Below are 17,404 nucleotides of genomic sequence, written 5' to 3'. Positions count from 1 at the left end.
CAGAAAAAGGTAAATAATTCTAATCACTATCAAGGCTGCAATACCAGTACATGAAATATACATGGCCCTTAAAGAACAGGTGGTTCAAAAGATGACAAATTTCCTGAGTGCTTAGTCTGAAGATAGTTGAACAGAAAGACAAGAGAATTAAGATTAAAGACTATACTGCTTAATTTTAAACAAAGGATAGAATTAAAATGCATCATTTTAAAAAGAATCTAGGCTTTATTTAAATACTCATTATGTCACCACGAGAGAAGATGGGCATCAACACAAGAACTGCAGTATGTGCTGTGAACCAGCTAAAGGATACATGACAACAGCTTGTACCATTGCAATCCCAGTCAGACTGGGAGGATTCCTGCTGAGTGACTCATTCCAAAACCAGTCCTATTTGTACTCTAGGAGCTCTAGGTTTTGTTGACATTTATATACTTCTGCTTCACCCAGGAACTTGAAAACATGAGAGAATTAACTTTAGTTATTGTAGCAAAAACGGAGCCATTACCCAGTGCAACAGTGAAAGTGACAGCAATTCTAAACTGCACTAGGGAGCACAATTCCAGAAATATCAGTGCTGGTACACAGCCTTGTGCTGAGACCACACACAGGACTCCTGGGCACAGTTTGGGCCAGCCACGTTCAAGAGCGATTAAACCCTAACTGATAACATGTCCAGCAAAGAAGATGACTGGGGAAAATGAAACATTCATTTTATGTTCAAACAAACACAAAACACCAACACCACCCCTCCCAAATAAAGGGAGGGGAGGAAATAGAATTGTGTACTGTATTTTCAAAAACTACAGAAAGTAAGTGCCAGAAAAACATCAGTTTTCTACAAATAATGTTGAAAACTGATCACTACTCAGGTAAGTGGGTAAAAAAAAAGCATTGAGTTTGGAGATCAAAAGGTTTCAACAAAAATAGCAAGATTCCAGAACAGTCTTTTCAATAGACATTAAAGGACCAAAGAATTTAACCAATAAGAAGACAGAATTTTAGGAACTACAGTATGTGATTCTCTAAGGCAACAGTGAGCTACTCTCCTTGGATAAGGGGTCCTTTCTCATCAATTCCTTTGTAGTGGTACTCTAATCAGCAGTGTTGCAAAAAATTGGGAGGAAAAAATGGGGGAATGGGAACCAACTAAAAAGTAAGTATTGGGACTCTCACAGCCACAAGACTTTACTTAAAAGAGAGCCAAGCAAAAAGACAACAAACAGAACAAAAAAACCATAGCACACATGCACAGCATTTGCTAAAAATACATCCATGAAACATTCCCACCACCAACCCCGCAAAAAACTTTGATTATTGGGAAAAAAAACCCAACACAGTCCAGTCCATTTTTGGGGGTCTAAGAACTGTTCTTATTCCTATTCTGCAAGATACAAAAGTTTGTCCTGCACCTCTGGGGTCTGGCTGCATTTTCCATGAGATAGCCAAGGCTTCTCAATATTCTTAATTACTGTCATTTGATGCTCAATATTAGAAGTCACAAGGACATAGACTTGCTTCCTCAGAGCACAGGTATGGGTGTAATTTATCATAGGATAGTTTGAGTTGGAAAGGACCTTTAAAATTACATAATTTCAACCCTCCTGCCATGGGCAGGGACATCTTTGATGACATCAAGCCACTCAGGGTCCCATCACACATTGCCTTGAACATTTCCAGGGATGGGGCATCCACCACTTCTCTGGGCAACTTCTTTCAGTGTCTCACCACCCTCCAAGCAAAGAATTTTCTCCTAATACCCAACCTAACTCTTCCCTCTTTTAGTTAAAATCATTCTCCCTTGTCCTGTCATTATCTGCTCAAACAAAAAGTCTCTCTCCACTTTTTTTTCCTAATATCCATTGAAGTACCAAAAAGCTGCCTTCTCTTCTCCAGGTTAAACAAAACCAGATCTCTCAGCCTGTCTTCATAGTAGAGGTTCTGCAGCCCTCTGATCATCTTCGTGGCCCTCCTGTGGATTTGCTCCAGCATGTCCAGGGACAGATCCTAAACAGGACCTATTTAGCCCAGGGACCATTCTGTACTAATGAACTCCTGCTTTTCAGAGGTACAGGAAGTTCTAGAGAGGAAAGATACTGATTTCTCTGTAACTACTGAAAAATCACAGTCTAGAGAATCCAGCTCTTCTCAGCTGTTCTTCTCAGCTTTTGAAGTTGTTTTTGTTTTTTAATCCAATGCAAACTTGGACATTCCTAAAATAAAATTCCACGCTTTTATTTTTGCAAGTTAAGTAATGTTTATATTCTATACCATTTACTGATTTGGAGATATTGCCACGTTTTGCATATATCCTCACAGTTCCATGGCCATTCCTTTCATTTCCAGGTCTCTAATTCTCTTCCTCATCTAGGATTTACTATATGTCTTTTTACAACAATGTTGGGTTTGGATCAGCAGTCACCCAGAGTCGATAACATAGCACATGTTCACTCATTTTCTATCAAAAGGATTTTCCCCACACACCTGCTCCTTTTCCAGCACAGCAAAGAGGTTTTTGGTGAGCAGTCCACAATGAAGACCAACATGAATGGATATCATCCTGTTTTTAAAGTTTGTTGCATATGTTGAATGTCTCTTAGCAAAACATAATACGTGAGCCCTCCTGCCAAAAGAGAACTATCTTTCCACCTTGATGTGTGCTGGGAACATACAACATTACAGATGCAAGTTGTGCTTAGCAGAAAAGAGTGCTATTTATTTCAGTCTTTCATCACCTGATTCACACTGGCATTATTGTTCTCTGCTTTGCCCTCATTTGTGAAGGATGAGGATTCAGGTAGCACCTACATCTGGAACCAAGAGAGCCTACTGCACAAGCAGAAAAAGTCTAAATGTGACAGGTGGACATCTCAGCAAGGTTTCATTTTAAGGACAGCTTTTACAAGGTTCTCAAGATATGAGAAAGACAAACATACCCATGCATTCGACACAGCCAGAGGCTATTTGATTTCTTTGAGCTTGCAGCCTGATCTATGAAGATGAAGCCAAATAGGAAGATTTTAGGGGGAAAACTATTGCTATTTTTGGAAAACTACTGCAAGAAGACTGCCCTTTCATCTCCTGTTTTCTTTTGTTGTTAATGCAACCACAGAACTGACAAAACAGATCAAAAGAAACATCAGAGAACAAATTAATCAAGCTGTTGTGCCAACTTGGACATTAATTATGCTTGAAGCTGGGGAAGGCCTGGAATGCCAGCAGCAGTAGCACTGTTTGCCAAAGGAAAACTGTGCTGGACACACCATCCACTCCTAGCCACTCTTAGAGATAGCTCCCAACTCTCCTAACAGCTGCTCCTATTTAAAATTTTGTTTAATATTTCTTTTTTCTTCTACTAAGCTACCCTGCATTCCACTGTGGATCAGTAACTATTGATCAAATCACCTTCTTCAGGACCCAAGCAGTGTTAGAACAGGATGAACTCCGGATTCCTAAACGAGACCAGTTCAACACCAGAAACTGGCAAGAAACTGAAATTATGAGCAGTGAGTAGCATGGGAGAAACTACATTAAAAAATATAAACAAGAAAGAAAGCCTTCAAATATTTTATTATGAAAAGCCTATATTCTACACTGTTTTCAGTACTTAGTCGCAGGAATTTTAAGGATATGCAACACTCACTAGAAGAATATTAAATAAATGCAGAAATAGCAGTGTCTCTGCTGTCAAATAAATTCTCCACCCCAATGCTGATATGACTGACAATTTCAATATAAGACCGGGTCATGTTTATTTCAGAGCTATTAAAAGCAAAACTGGCAAAAGGAGAGAAGAAATCTGAAGCAATCTTTGTGCATTTTGCAATTAACAGAGAAAGACAGGGCTGATACTAAAATCCCACAGGTCCCTGCACAGCCATTTTTCCAGAACTGCCAGGATCTGCTTTTGTGTGCTCTTGCTGGACTGAGCCTGAGGGAGGTTGCTGCTGCAGAGGCACATCCTGAGCCCAAGGCTTCCAAGGGTGCTGGGGCCCAGACAGTGAGATCACAGGACTGCACTAATCTCACCGCTGTCACCTACTCAGATGCATCCGCTTCAGTGGAAAACATCCTACTTCCAAGCTATCTTTTCTTTGTTTAATTGTTACAGGAAGAAGAGCTGCTCAGAGATGGAGGCTGGCCACAGAGTCATTGCTTTGATGGAGAGAGGAGCTGGCAGGCAGTCCCAAACTTCAGCTGCATCATTTCATCTGCCTGAACTCCAAACCAGTTGTGGCTTAAACCAGTCCCAGAAGGTACAATAGACCTCTCTGTGTAAGCAGATTATCTCACAGGACCACCTCTGAATTATAGGAAACAATGGGAGGAAAAAGAGGAGCTACTGAAGTCACATACCTTACTGAGAAAATAGTTTATTTCCAATATCATGAAGAATCACAAAAAACTCATCCAATTCACTGCTCCTCATTTGAGGATATCAGAATCCCAAACATTCTGAGTTGGAAGGGACCCACAAGGATCATCAAGCCCAACTATGAAGTGAATGGCCCATATGGGGATTGAACCCACAACACTAATGTTCTCAGCACCATGCTCTCCTATCTCTAAGTCGTGCACCTTGGCAAACTTGCAGCTTGCCTTTGTTCTGTGCCTAGGCAAGCTTGGCAAATACCTGGCTTAGTATAAACACAGCTGTTACATCTTCATACATCCCTACTACACCCTGGCAGAAGGAGATAAGGTTAACAGACTAGAAATGCCAGGATTGCACTCGGCATATAAAAGAAGAGTAAAAATGAACATTTCCAAATGGTCATAAGACAAAATGGACAAGCCAAAAACAATGAAGCACAGCATGGGGAGTCGGAAGGGCTGGGGATGGACTTGTAGCTGGAATGTAGCCCACAAGAAGGACACAATGACAATAGAAACCATACCCACTTTCCAGCTAATTGGAAGCTTTTTCAGAATAAAAGCATCCTGGTAGGTGAAAGGGAGAAGATTGAAACACTGATGTATTGAGCAGCAGATGGTTCCTAATTTCTGTGGAATGTTATAAATTATAAACAAACATCTTATGTTGTTTTTTTTTTTTTGTTTTCTGTTGGTTTTTGTTGTTGTTGTTGTTTCTTTTTAATTAACAGCCTTCTCAGCAGCCAGATGAGGCAAAAAAATAAGCTATGAGCAGCTGAAGCACTTTTCAATCACTCTACACCTCACAGAGAAGTCCCAAAGAATTTAAGTTGCTTCCCCCTCTGACTTCATCTTTATTGTCTTCCAGAGTCTGGCAGGACCTCCAAAAATATTGCCACCATGTGGCAAAACTTTGCCTTGAGCACCGACCCTTACAAGAAACCGGGAGGGAATATGCTCCAGATGGGTGATCCACACTGTTCAAAGGGATCTTCCACGCCACAGAACATCACACCCAGCGTATAAATTGGGGGAGTCTGCCACAAGGGGCCAATCGCTCTTTGGGAATGGGATGGGCACTGGTCAGTGGATGGTGAGTTGTGCACCATTGTGTTCCTTGGGTTTTATTCCCTGCCCCACTTCCCCTCTGTCTCCTCTCACCCTTCCTCACCCCCTCTTTTCATTACTACTATTGTTATTGTTATTATTAACTTTATTTCAATTATAAACTGGTTTTATTTCAACCCTCGAGTTTTACCTTTTTCTGCTTGCCCTTCCTATCCTGAGGGGGCAGGAAGGAAGTGAGGAAGTGGCTGCATGGGGCTAAACCATGACAGCCAGACTGGGTGAAGCTTTCAACAACCTGATCTATTGAAAGATGTTTCTGTTCACAGAAGGGGCGGTGAATGAGACAATGTTTAAAATTCCACTCCAGCCAAAACTATTCTTTGATTCTGTGATTTTGATTCTCTGCATCTCTCCTACTGCAGTGCCACCATACATTCTCCTTTTGTGGGTTCTTTAAGCAGCAGGACACTACCCCACAGAGACATCTATTGTCAAATATGCAATTTCTGGAAATGCAGAACACACAGATCTGGGACTGAGAGTTCTTCTCAATTAATTTTAGTGACTACTTGTGAAAGCAGAAGTCTTTCTGAAAACAAAATCAATCCCTGTTCTCCCTAAAAAAGTCAATCCCTTAAAGTAGAACCCAGTCTACTTTTGCTGAGAAATCAAGCAGTGAGTTGCATATATACACAGAGATGGCCTAATCTAAAAATCACTTGCACAAAGGAACATTCATGAATATCTACCTCTTATCATCATCCCAGGCTGCCACAAACATTTCTGCAGCTGAGCAACAAGCTATATCAGGATCGCATTCTGGGTTAAAAATAGCCTTTCTAGTCAAGTTAGTTTTAGCCCTGAAAATGTCATTCTTTGATCAGCTGACCACAAGTATCAAACATGCTTGTGTCTGCATAAGGAAGTCTTTTCCAATGTGAGAGCTAGCTTATGCCATAGAACACATATGAAACTGTGGTCTAATTTTCACGAAATGAATGAGAAAATAAATGAAATCAGCAATATTGCTCAGATATTATTCAAATATTGCTGATTCAAAAATAGCTTTTACCTGAGAAACAGGACTAATCATTGCTTTTGCAAATGACTAGAAGGTACATCTAGTTCCCTGGGCTTGTAACACTATGGTAAGCAACAGACTAGGGTCCTGATTCCCAAAATGTATTGCAGCACTTTAACACACACTGATGTGAGTAACTTAGAGTAATCACACACAGTTCATGCACAGGTTCTAATTTAAAGTTATAAAGACAATATTTCTCTAGGAACTTGTTAGTAAGAGAATGAAGACATTGAATACAGAATTCTAAGAGAATGGTACATGCCTGTGAAAAGGCTCACAAAAAACAAGCCCTGTTTGCACATGGATTTGCTGATTGCAGGAATACACAAAGTAGATAGAGTGGAACAGCTCTACAAGCTTTTAGTCAACTTCCTCAAAGGACTAAGCATTTTATAGTTCCCAATGCGACACGACAAACAAGACCTGCAACATACAGCTGCCTTTGAAAGATCCTAGAGCTTACCCTAGCTCTGGTTAGCATAGACTTAAAATAAGGCACTGGTGTCTTTTCCAACTTACCATTGCTGATTTCAGGCAAATCAAACTTAGTGAAGTCCCACCACTGTAGCCGGTAGGTGGTGTTGGCAATGTTGCTGGCCACAGCTGACTGTCCATCCCCAATCACAGCACCTACAGAAAAGGGGGAAATAATTAGCAATTTAACCTCTACAAGAATAACCTGAAAAAAAAAAAGCTGGGGAGACAAAACCATAGAAAACCTTTCAAAATCCAGTACTCAAAAATCTAGATTCTTAAAGTAACTTTATTTACAGAAATGGCAGCACGTCCTCAATAAGCCACAGAGAACAGGAAATTAACAGGAAAGCATCTCCCTGCAACACATTTCTGAAAGAAAATAAAGTTGATAAGAGATAAGAGTTGCCCAGAAACACAAGGCAAAATCCTAATCAATTCATTTGGTGCAAAGGCATTCTACTTATCAACAGTGAAGCTGTATTTTCACAGACCCAAAACTGTCTAGTACAGCTATGAAGGCATATCAGAATACAAACGGAGGAAAAGCACTGCCCTGGGAAATTACACAGATTTGTGGACATAATTACTGCTCCTACTGTAAACTTCACTCAGAAGATAGAGGTTGCTTACAGTATTTGTCACATAGTAAGGGTTGTAACAAAATATGGGCCTGGAAAACCTAGGAGCTGGCCCTCTGCTGCTTTGTGTGGCCCAGCCTACAGCAGGCAAGGGCTGCTCTGACACCATGACCCTCCCTAACTGCCCGAGGATTTGGGCAGCAGCCTAAAATCAGAAGGCTAAGCATAATTCTTCAGAAACTATCATAAAGAACCTATATTTCCCGGCACAAAGGAACAGCCATTACTCAAGTCAGCACACATTTGAGAAAGCTGAGACACATCAAATGGGATTCCCAGGGAGACAAACGGAGACAAGAGACAGCTCATCCATGGTAGTACTACAGTCAAAAATGTCATGCTACTTGCAGTCTCTAAGGCCTTCATGGACAGGCAGCCCATGTCCTGCACGCACATCCTGGCAACCAGAGAAATTCAGTGTCATAGAATTTGGTAAGGGAGAGCAAAGCGAGATCACTCCCAAGCACAACTGACTAAAAGCAAAGCCTCCAGTGTCTACACAGTCTGGATTTCAGCATCTCCTCACTCCAGTGGGAAGAATACAGCAAAGTCAGTGCTTTCACTCTGCTAGAAGGGTTGGCTCAGGACATTGCTGCCACAGCAGCAGTAATAGAAGAGACATCACTTAGACAACTCTGTCAGACATCTATGCAGAGTTAAGAGCTTGCTAACTGCTACTAAGTTAAACTGGTGTGGAGGAAGTTGGAGAGAGTAGGATGGCTGGATAGTTACTTTTCTTATAAAATACCAAAAGACCACTCAGGCATGAGAGGAAGGGAAGGGAAGGTTCGGAAAAGGAAAAGGAAAAAAAAGAAACCCAAAATGCCTGAACACACAAACACACCAAGAGGTTTTTTGCTTTCTCAGCAAAGCAAAGAACAAGGTGGGTAGGGCAAAGTAAGTAAGCAAATTCTAAACTGGTGCTGATAAACAAATACACCAAGAAAGCTGCTTGAGTCCTGATTTTTGCTTCTAGGGAAAGCTCAGAAATATACCAAGAAGAAGACTTCTGAGCAGACAGCTTTACCCTGTGCTCTCAACTCTGTCAGGCCTCCAGCAATCCACCGATTTACATTGTACATTTGCTCCATCTCTGTACCTGCCTCTGTCAGACATGCATGGATCACTTGGAGAGCAGAATTAAAAACATTTCCATTGCTGTAACATATGCCTAAGGCCTTGTTTTCTATATCCCTCAAAACAAAGGGCTCCTCTGAAGAGAAGATATGCACTGAAGAAAGCAGATTCAATGAATTAATGAAATTACACTTGGCAACCAGAAGTAGGACAATTAAATTTTATGTTGCTTCATCTTTAAAAGTCTCCTCACTGCAAGCCTGGATTTGGTACACAAAGGCAGCTCTTCTGCTGTCTTGCCTTCAGCCCTCAGGAAGGGAAGATTAAAACAGGTGCTCTACAAATGTGAAGCAGTGGGACTTCCTGCAGGGAAACAGTAACTCACATCACAAGCAAGGTAGTAGCTGCCTTATAGGACTGAGTCACGCAGGGAAAACACGCTGTGAAGACAGGCAACAGAAGTTCTACAGAGGGCACATAATTCCAGAATATTGATCTTATCACGGATGATTGCTACAAAGTTACATCATCTGTTTTGCAATGAGAACAACCTTCATAGGTGTAACAAGCAATATATAAAATGGAGAAGAACTTACCTTAGGAGAACAATCATGCTCTCCCTCTACATCAGAGAAGCTTAGCAAAGTCACTAACTGCTCTACAAACAGTGAATTCATGTGGCTCATACAACTGCTGCACCTTCTGCTAAAAGTACCATAAAAAGCAGCCGGCAAGCAGATTTGATCTTTTTTCTGTAAAATTTCTCATCTTTTCACCCCTTTCCCTGTAAGGTGAAGAGGATGCAAGGCTTAAATGAACACCATAACCAGCCTTCAAGTTATGGTGTTCATTTGAACCTTGCACCCTCTTCACCTCCAAAGACAGTCACATCATACACAGAGAAATTAAAAAAAGCAGTGGAAATGGAAAAAAGCAGTACTGCCCCATCTACAGGACAGCCCCATATAAATTTCAGAGCCAGCACAAGCTATCGAGTAATGCTAATGCTTCAGGTAATAGATACCTTTATCAAAAAGATTAGAACACAGGCAAACACAGTTCTTAGAGTGAAAGGTCATGTTCAGAAAAATGTGGTCCATTTCTTGAAGGCTTCAAACCCGTGTAACTAACACTAATCAGAAATCCATGATCTACGTCTTTTATTAAGTAATTATCTCCACTTATACTAATTATGTAATTGAGGAGTGCAATTATTAAATTATATCTATATACATATAACAAAGTGTAATAACGAAGTCCTGCCAGATGCCTCCCAAGTGCACGCATGCACTGTGCTACAGTAAAAATGATTAAAAGCGTGTAACCATTTCAGACAACTAATTAAGGGAGGAAAATACCCTGTAGCACAGAAATATGCCATCCTAACCTGTGTTGTCCTCTTTGGCTTATGGGAAACATTTTAGACCACACCTGAAAGACTCAGAAAAGTTAAAATCTTCACTAGAGAGCTTTTGTTCACCGTGCAGCATGAGAACTCATTCTCAGCTGGCTTTGCCCAGTCAGGGTTTCAGTCTGGATGAGAGGAGAAGGTGCTGTTGCTTGTCAAGTATATGTAACCTAGAGGCAAACAACACAGTGTATCTTCTTAAATTTGGGCAGCAACAGATCAGCTCTTACAAGGATCTGTTCTCACCAAGCACTCGACAGTCCTGATTCCTGGGTCTTCCCCTATTTGATGGGATCACAAATGACTGCAGTGGGTACCCAAGGGTCTAGGGCTTGTCATCCTCACGAACAGAACGACCTTTTTCTGCAGAGATGATGTAGATTTCAAAATGCTGAAATCCAAAGCAAGGGCCAATTGAAATGCAGTGAATGTAGGTTTGATTGGCAGCTTTCCTGCGTCTGTCTATCACTGCGTAATAAACACTGGATGATGGCAGAAATGAAGATAAATGCTTTCAGCAGCCCCCCGTTTTCCCTCCACCACCCTGAACTCCATCCACCCCCACTGAGCACATGACAAAAGAGTTTAAAGAGTTGGGGGGGAAGAAAGTCTTAACAAAGACTTAAATAAAAAAATCCTCAAATCTTTTCTTATAGGCCACCTACACGTGACAGATATTTATCCATCAGTCTCAACCTCCTCAGAGGATCCAACATATCTTGGCATATGGAGAAATGAACCTTTGCCAGTCAACTATTGCTCATTTATGAATCAAGCCATGCAAGCCAATGTCTGAGTTCAGACTGAAAGGGAAAAATGGGGTGCAAAACCAGTTCCCTTGGCACTCCAGCACTCCCTCAGTGAAAAGCAGGCTAACTTCAGACTACTACTATCAAACTTTCAGAAGAACAACTAATACTCTAGAGCTACACAGGCTTTGGGGTACATGTTTTCAAACATGAAACATCTACATAGTATGGGAATTTTTTTTGCATGTATTTAACAGAAACCAGAATTCAAATTTCTTTCTAGGCTAGATCCTTTAGCCTTAATTTGTTCGTGTCTGGCAGGTCCCCTTGTAATAAGAGAAAAATTTATTATAATGCTTACAGATAAGCTTGAGGAAGCTGGAGAAACCCCTTAGCTAATTTGTGACTCAGTTTGAAGGAGTGATTAGTCCCTGGTATAAAATTCCCCCTAGATTAGTACTCGAATCTCAAAGCATGAGTACCTTTGAAAAGTAATTTCTCTTTAGGAAACCATTTGCAATTGTAGCTGATACTAGGTTAATCTATACTTGTAGAAAGGATCTGTCAGAATTGATGGGTTTTACATTTACTTATTCTAGATTTGCTACAATCCAGGCTCCAGGAAGTCCAAAACACAGAACAAATCTATTTGACAAACCAAGGATAAGACTCTCTGCTGCAAGAATACACCAGATTTTCTCAACCAGTTCTGAAACAATTTGAATTCCGGCAAAATGATTACTAAAGTGTAGTGGAAATGCAACAGGTTCTTACACATTTCCAACCCTCAAGTATTTTATGGGACAGCCTAGTTTGGGGGACCACCTTTGAAGACAGTAAATATATTAAATTCTGAATGTGAATTTGACAAGTCCCAGTAAATCTCTGTTCCTCAAAGGCTACTTCAAAGGCTGTGCCTTTGAAGTAGATGAGCTATCTATCTCAAACTGGGCTAATGCTGTAGAAACAGTATGCAGAGCAACCTGGTATTTTCAACCATTTCTTTTGCTTGTTCTTCAATGTACAAGCAAGCTGTAAATAGGAAATGGACAAAACGATTTTCATGAATGGATGCACAATATGCTACTAGGAGTAGTTCAGCATACGCTAAGCACTGAAAGGATCTTAGATTCAACATTAACTGAGAAAGCCTCTAAAAGGTCTATGCTCTCTGAAGGATGAACCTTCAAAAGGCTATTATTTTTTCTTTATTCCAGATGTATAAAATAAGAAGAAATGTAATTTCCCATTCATGTTCATTCCCACTGCAAAATTTCCTTTCAAAAGGGGCAAGGCTTAGCATGCCAAGTTCCATAGACCTATCAGCTATGGGAATTGGAGCAGGGCTCAGCTGTAGGTAAGTGAAGATGACCATCTTAATAGGAGCCTGTCAATTACCCAAGGGGTCCACTTACATTGAGAACAATGCAAACATCATATAGGAGAGGGAATTTTTCAGCCACAGGTTTTAGACTTCAAAAGGAAATCAGTTAATTTGCAACAAGCACAAACAATAAAAGAACAGATGCCTGGCCAAAAGCCTCCACCTCCAAACGAGTCATGATGGCTTCTTGACCTCTTACCTTCCTATATTTTATTTCTTTGTCTGATCATCTAACAATTAATAGAGAAATGTGTCTAGCAAGCATTTGTCTTTGATGGTAGAGTCCAGTTTTCCCTCAGGGAAACTAGAAGACATTAAGATCCGTTTCAAATGCATCCCCTCTTATCTGTATTGCTTGCATCTCAGCAAGCAAGCTGGAAATTCTTCTCCTTAAGAGAATTCACACTCTGTTGCTGTTCACTATAGAGATTCCCCACCTCATGTCACCCTGCTACACATGAAAATTGGAAAATCTGACATGTAACAGCATGGACAATTTCCTGAAAGAGCAAAAGTTGAGCCAATAATATTTGCACAGAATTGAGGATGAGGAAAATTCTATACTCTGAAAAATAAATTGTCTTATTACAGCCTTTGTGTATACATATTGGAGTAGGCAAATGTCTCTGTTTAGGACGGTCTCATCCTACTCAGGGTGACCAATAAAGAACAAGCAGTTTCATTTCCTTGCTGTAGCTACATCAAACCTCTCAGCTTCTGGTAGCAACAGATCGTGGACTTAAGTCTCCCAGCTGACAAGAACTTTCTCCAACCATCCAATATCAGGTATGCACTGCTGAACAGAAAAAACCTCAAACAAACTGTGAGGAATACATGGAATTCCTTCCTTCTACGATCCACATCTCTACCAATCAGCACCCCAATACAGCGCTACCACAATAAAAGACTGACAGGATTTAAACAGTATCTGCACACTATCTTGTATCTGCAAGATTCATAATCTCTTATGCCATAGAAGAAAAAAAAAAGGCAAAAAAACCCAACCCCAAAACACAACAAAACAGAGAGAAATACCACCTGAATCATGGGCAGGCCACAGTACACATCACCTTAGTGCTAGAAAGGAGAAGGGATGAATGAGACAAGTGAGATCTTGATTTTGGCAAGAAACAAAGTAAGTGAACAGAAGTAACAGTTGTATATTGTTAGTGATACATAATTATTTAGCTTATGCACAGTTTGCAAGTTCATTCTTGCAGGGTAGTAAGTACAATTCACAGGAGAACCGAAAATCCTACTTGCAAAATAAGCAGAGCTCTAAGTCTTAGTGATGCTCTTACATCTGTACAACTCAAACTAGGGTTTTAAATGCTACTTTCTTCTTTATAAGAAAATCCTCTTTAGGTTCAGCTATTTGTGTTCTCATTAGTCATTTATGATGCTTTTACCTGCAGTGGATGGGAAGTTCCTTGGGAAGGCTCCACTATACTATTGCTTTACACCATGTAAGGGCAGGCATGCATACACATTTAAAGGGGCAAAGCACCAGTTGTTTAGGGACCATCATGAAACTCCTAGAACTCTGATGCTGGATACAGTACTGGAATGGCATGTAGAGATACAGGTGCTCCATAAAGCCCTCAAGTTAAAATAAATGTCAAGGATCTAGACAAGTGAAAAGAAATCTTTCTGCAAATTGAGATGCTGTGACATTGAAAGAGTTTAGCAGGAAAACGTTATGGATATAAAAGAAATACCTATTCCACTTGGCTGAAACAATTTGCAAGCTGTTTGAGAAGTGGGTGGTCAAACAAGCTCTCTTTTTTTTCATTTAGGCCCCTTGCTGGGAAGGACAGTCAAAGCTGGAGTCTTCCTATCAGCAAACTGCTGGAGCTGCTAAACTTGCTTTGAGATCCCTTCTTTATTTCCATGCGGTAGCAGCATGTGTTAAAAGCATGCCTCACACTACCATATGATTCAGGCAGTAAAACATGTTTCCTTCAGTACAGCCTTTTAGGGAAAAGATTCAAGCACTAAAAATATATTCCAATCTGCATTTCATTTAACTAATGTTTTGGTTTGACCTTTTCTGCATACTTGCAGCCTTTTATGTGTTTTGTCTGTATGCATTTAAGAACCCCTAACATAAAACAATGAGTAAATGGTTGAAGAAAGGGATTTACACTTTCTTCATAATTTCTATTACAAAATTCTCTGAAGTCTTAAGAAATCAGCTGTAGAGCCATCAAGCTACTGCCCAGGAATGAAATCTACTAACTGGAAAATACTGGGAAAATGAAGACAGTCTTTATCTTGTCAGTGTGAGAATAAACAATAATTTGGGTTGCAGGCATTTCTGCATCTAGAGGTCCACATCAATCTACTAAAAAACCAATAAGATAATACATTTGAAATCTGCTCCAAAGCAACTGATTCTGCAAAGGACAAAGGGTTTTGCAAATTAATGAAGGGCAGGGTGGGGAGAGCAGTGAATGAGTGCAAGACATGCTGATAGATGAAAAGGCAGAAGAGAGCTGAACTCTGCAGTCTCTAAAGAAATGTGTATTCACTTCCTTCACCTCTGAACCCACACATGCAGGCATGTTCACACCCCTGCTTCCTTGTCAATTTCCAGAAATAGAAGGCGACTCTCCAAATCAAAATGCCACCTGCTAGAATTCAATGAAATGCCTGGCAATGGGAACTAGGAAGGTCTCAACAGCTAATGTGTGGTCTGTGTGTCTGGGGTTCCTCCCTCTGCTTACTCTGCAACTCGTGGTGCCTCTGCTCTCTCCCATCACTAAGTCCCTTGCACCATTACCGAGCCTGTCATTAAATGTTGTTGGAAGTCCACTTTTTAACCTTCACATCTGTGTTTATTCTCTGCATAAAACCAGAGTGGAATCTGTGCCTGGCAGGCATTTCCTTTTGCAAAACTCCTTCTTCTTTCCTTTTCTGACTTTTCAGAGCATGAAATGTGCCTGCTAATCCTAATTGCTGCAGATGGAGAGTCTCACAGAGACCAGACAAAAGGGGCATCCTTCCACCAAGCAGCTGTGAGCAGGCATAAGACTCTTAAGTTCTCCGGTTTCCAGAGCTCCCATCTCACTTTGTCACATTTCTGAAGAATACAAGGACAAACTTCCACAAGTAGCTATACCAGAAAGGGGGATTTGCCTTCCAAGACTTACCCTCTCCTGCCTAAATGACCCTCTCAGCCCAAGAGCATACCTGAGCTTATTGTGTGACCTGACTCAGGGTGGGCAGTCCTCAAATACTGCTGCTATATATCAAAGAAAAAAGCAAAATCTCTGTCTTTTAAGGGTCATTTGCCTGTCTATATCCCAACATCAGCTCTCTTACCAAAGAAAAACTTTTTAAGGTCCCACTGGCACATCCACATAGTTGCCCCTTCCATTAGCAGTGTCTTGGCCAGTAACAGAGGCATTGAGAAACTGAATCAGTATGCTATTAAGACATTTTTGCTGCCAACAGCCATTGAACAAGTCGGCCTTTCTAGCTTAGCAGTGTTTGGATTCCAGTGTAGCAACAAAAAACTGCTTCGGAGGGTTGCTGCCACCTAACCAGAATATCCTTACCACCCAAGGCTAGCTAATGCTTGGCCCCTCCACAGTTGCCACATCACACTGTCTATGAGGTCTGCTGCAGTTCACTCATCTAACATAGATGTTAACATGTATCAGATTGATCCAGTGTTGCCAAAACTGTTGTATATAATTTAAGATAATTGAGAGGTTTTGCAATTTCTTGTCATTGAGACTGTGTGCCAAGAGCGTAGCCACCTCTAGCCCATATATTCCACTCAGGTTATACTTTATCTATCAATTCCATAGTTTGTTAGTGTGGCCACAGTTTTAGTTCACACTAAGTAATTCCCCTTCTTCCTAAGAGGCTCAAATAATGTTGTAACAGCACTCCCATCTAACCAATATAGCTACACCAACAGACAGATGTAGAATAGACACAAAAATAACAAGTCAAACTGCTTTCTACAGAAAAGCCTTTTCCATTGTGAGTGTGCATTTTAACTACATGAAAACCTATTAATCCAAACAAATCAGCAAGCCAAATTCCTGCTACCGCCTCTGCAGCTCTTACTGCAAGAATGTGTGCTTAGCACAACTTGAAATGTGCATGTCTTATACCAAAACACCCATCTGCAGTTGAGAGAAAACCTCAGCAATGTCTTTGTAGAGCACCTGCATGCCTTATCAACCATCACATTGCAAAAATACAAAGTTTTACTAATTCAAGAAGCAGTAGGTTCCCTACTGGGAAGGGATTTGAATTCTGCAGGTTTGACTGTGTATCAGTACAACAACAAGCTTCCACACTGGAGCCACTTTTCATTGTGGAAATAGCAGTACATAGTATTAATAGAAGTGCCAAGCACAAAAAATGTATTCAAAGGCTTGTACTTGCCAGTGAATGGAAGACTTGCAAAAGTTATTACTATCCTTAAACATATTTCAGGACTGCTGTGTTACAGCACCAGCCCTGTGCACCCCTACTTGTAATGAAAACGCTGTGTCAGTTTAGTGACACAGACTGAATCTGCACAATACAGAGCACTAGCTAAACATGCTCAGTGGTGGATTTTCACAGGAATAATATCCTCTGAGCAGGACACATCGTAAAGTATCGCCAATGTAAAGAGCAAGAAGAAAAGGCAGGAAGGAACAAAGTAAGCAGACAGACTTGCTGTTAGCTGGGTAAAGCAGTGAACAGACACACAACCTAAAGAAAGCAGAAAATTAGCAAGCTGAGAAAACACAAAATCTAATAGGAGTTTAACTCATGTGAAGGCAGATTAAAATAGATTAAATTTAAAGCATGCTGAGATGGAAAGGAGGAAGCCCAGGCTGGAAGAATGTAATAAGGAGACCACATTATTCCAACTGAAACAGAACAAAGTAAAAGAAACCTACAGCAAATAAAGTACTTCGCTATCACAATGTTCTGAACACTTTCTCATGGAACACCCACTTTGAGGGTGGTTTGGCATGATGTAGATGACAGCAATGGAAACAAGACTCATTCCTTATTGCCACTAGCTTTACTGCATAAAGCAGGTTGCTGCACCCCAGAAAGTGCGCAGGATCTCTGTTTGAAGCCAGTGCAGATACTCAGGCTCAAGGGGTGACCCAGATCCCAGAGTATGCA

At 40.7% G+C, this 17,404-nt stretch overlaps 1 protein-coding gene across 2 annotated transcripts in view; it reads right to left on the bottom strand.

Moving 5' to 3' along the window:
* Window positions 1-17,404, bottom strand: part of AMBRA1 (autophagy and beclin 1 regulator 1) — a 127,496-nt gene that overhangs the window by 44,399 nt on the left and 65,693 nt on the right. For both annotated transcript variants that reach the window (XM_066552258.1, XM_066552259.1), the window contains one exon: window positions 7,046-7,156. In XM_066552258.1, the coding sequence (XP_066408355.1) occupies window positions 7,046-7,156 (111 nt within the window). The remainder of the gene's footprint in view (window positions 1-7,045; window positions 7,157-17,404) is intronic.

Source organism: Molothrus aeneus, chromosome 6, assembly GCF_037042795.1.
Source record: "Molothrus aeneus isolate 106 chromosome 6, BPBGC_Maene_1.0, whole genome shotgun sequence".
Lineage (NCBI taxonomy): Eukaryota > Metazoa > Chordata > Aves > Passeriformes > Icteridae > Molothrus > Molothrus aeneus.
Note: the sequence above shows the minus strand (reverse complement) of the source record. Positions and strands in the feature narration are given on the sequence as shown.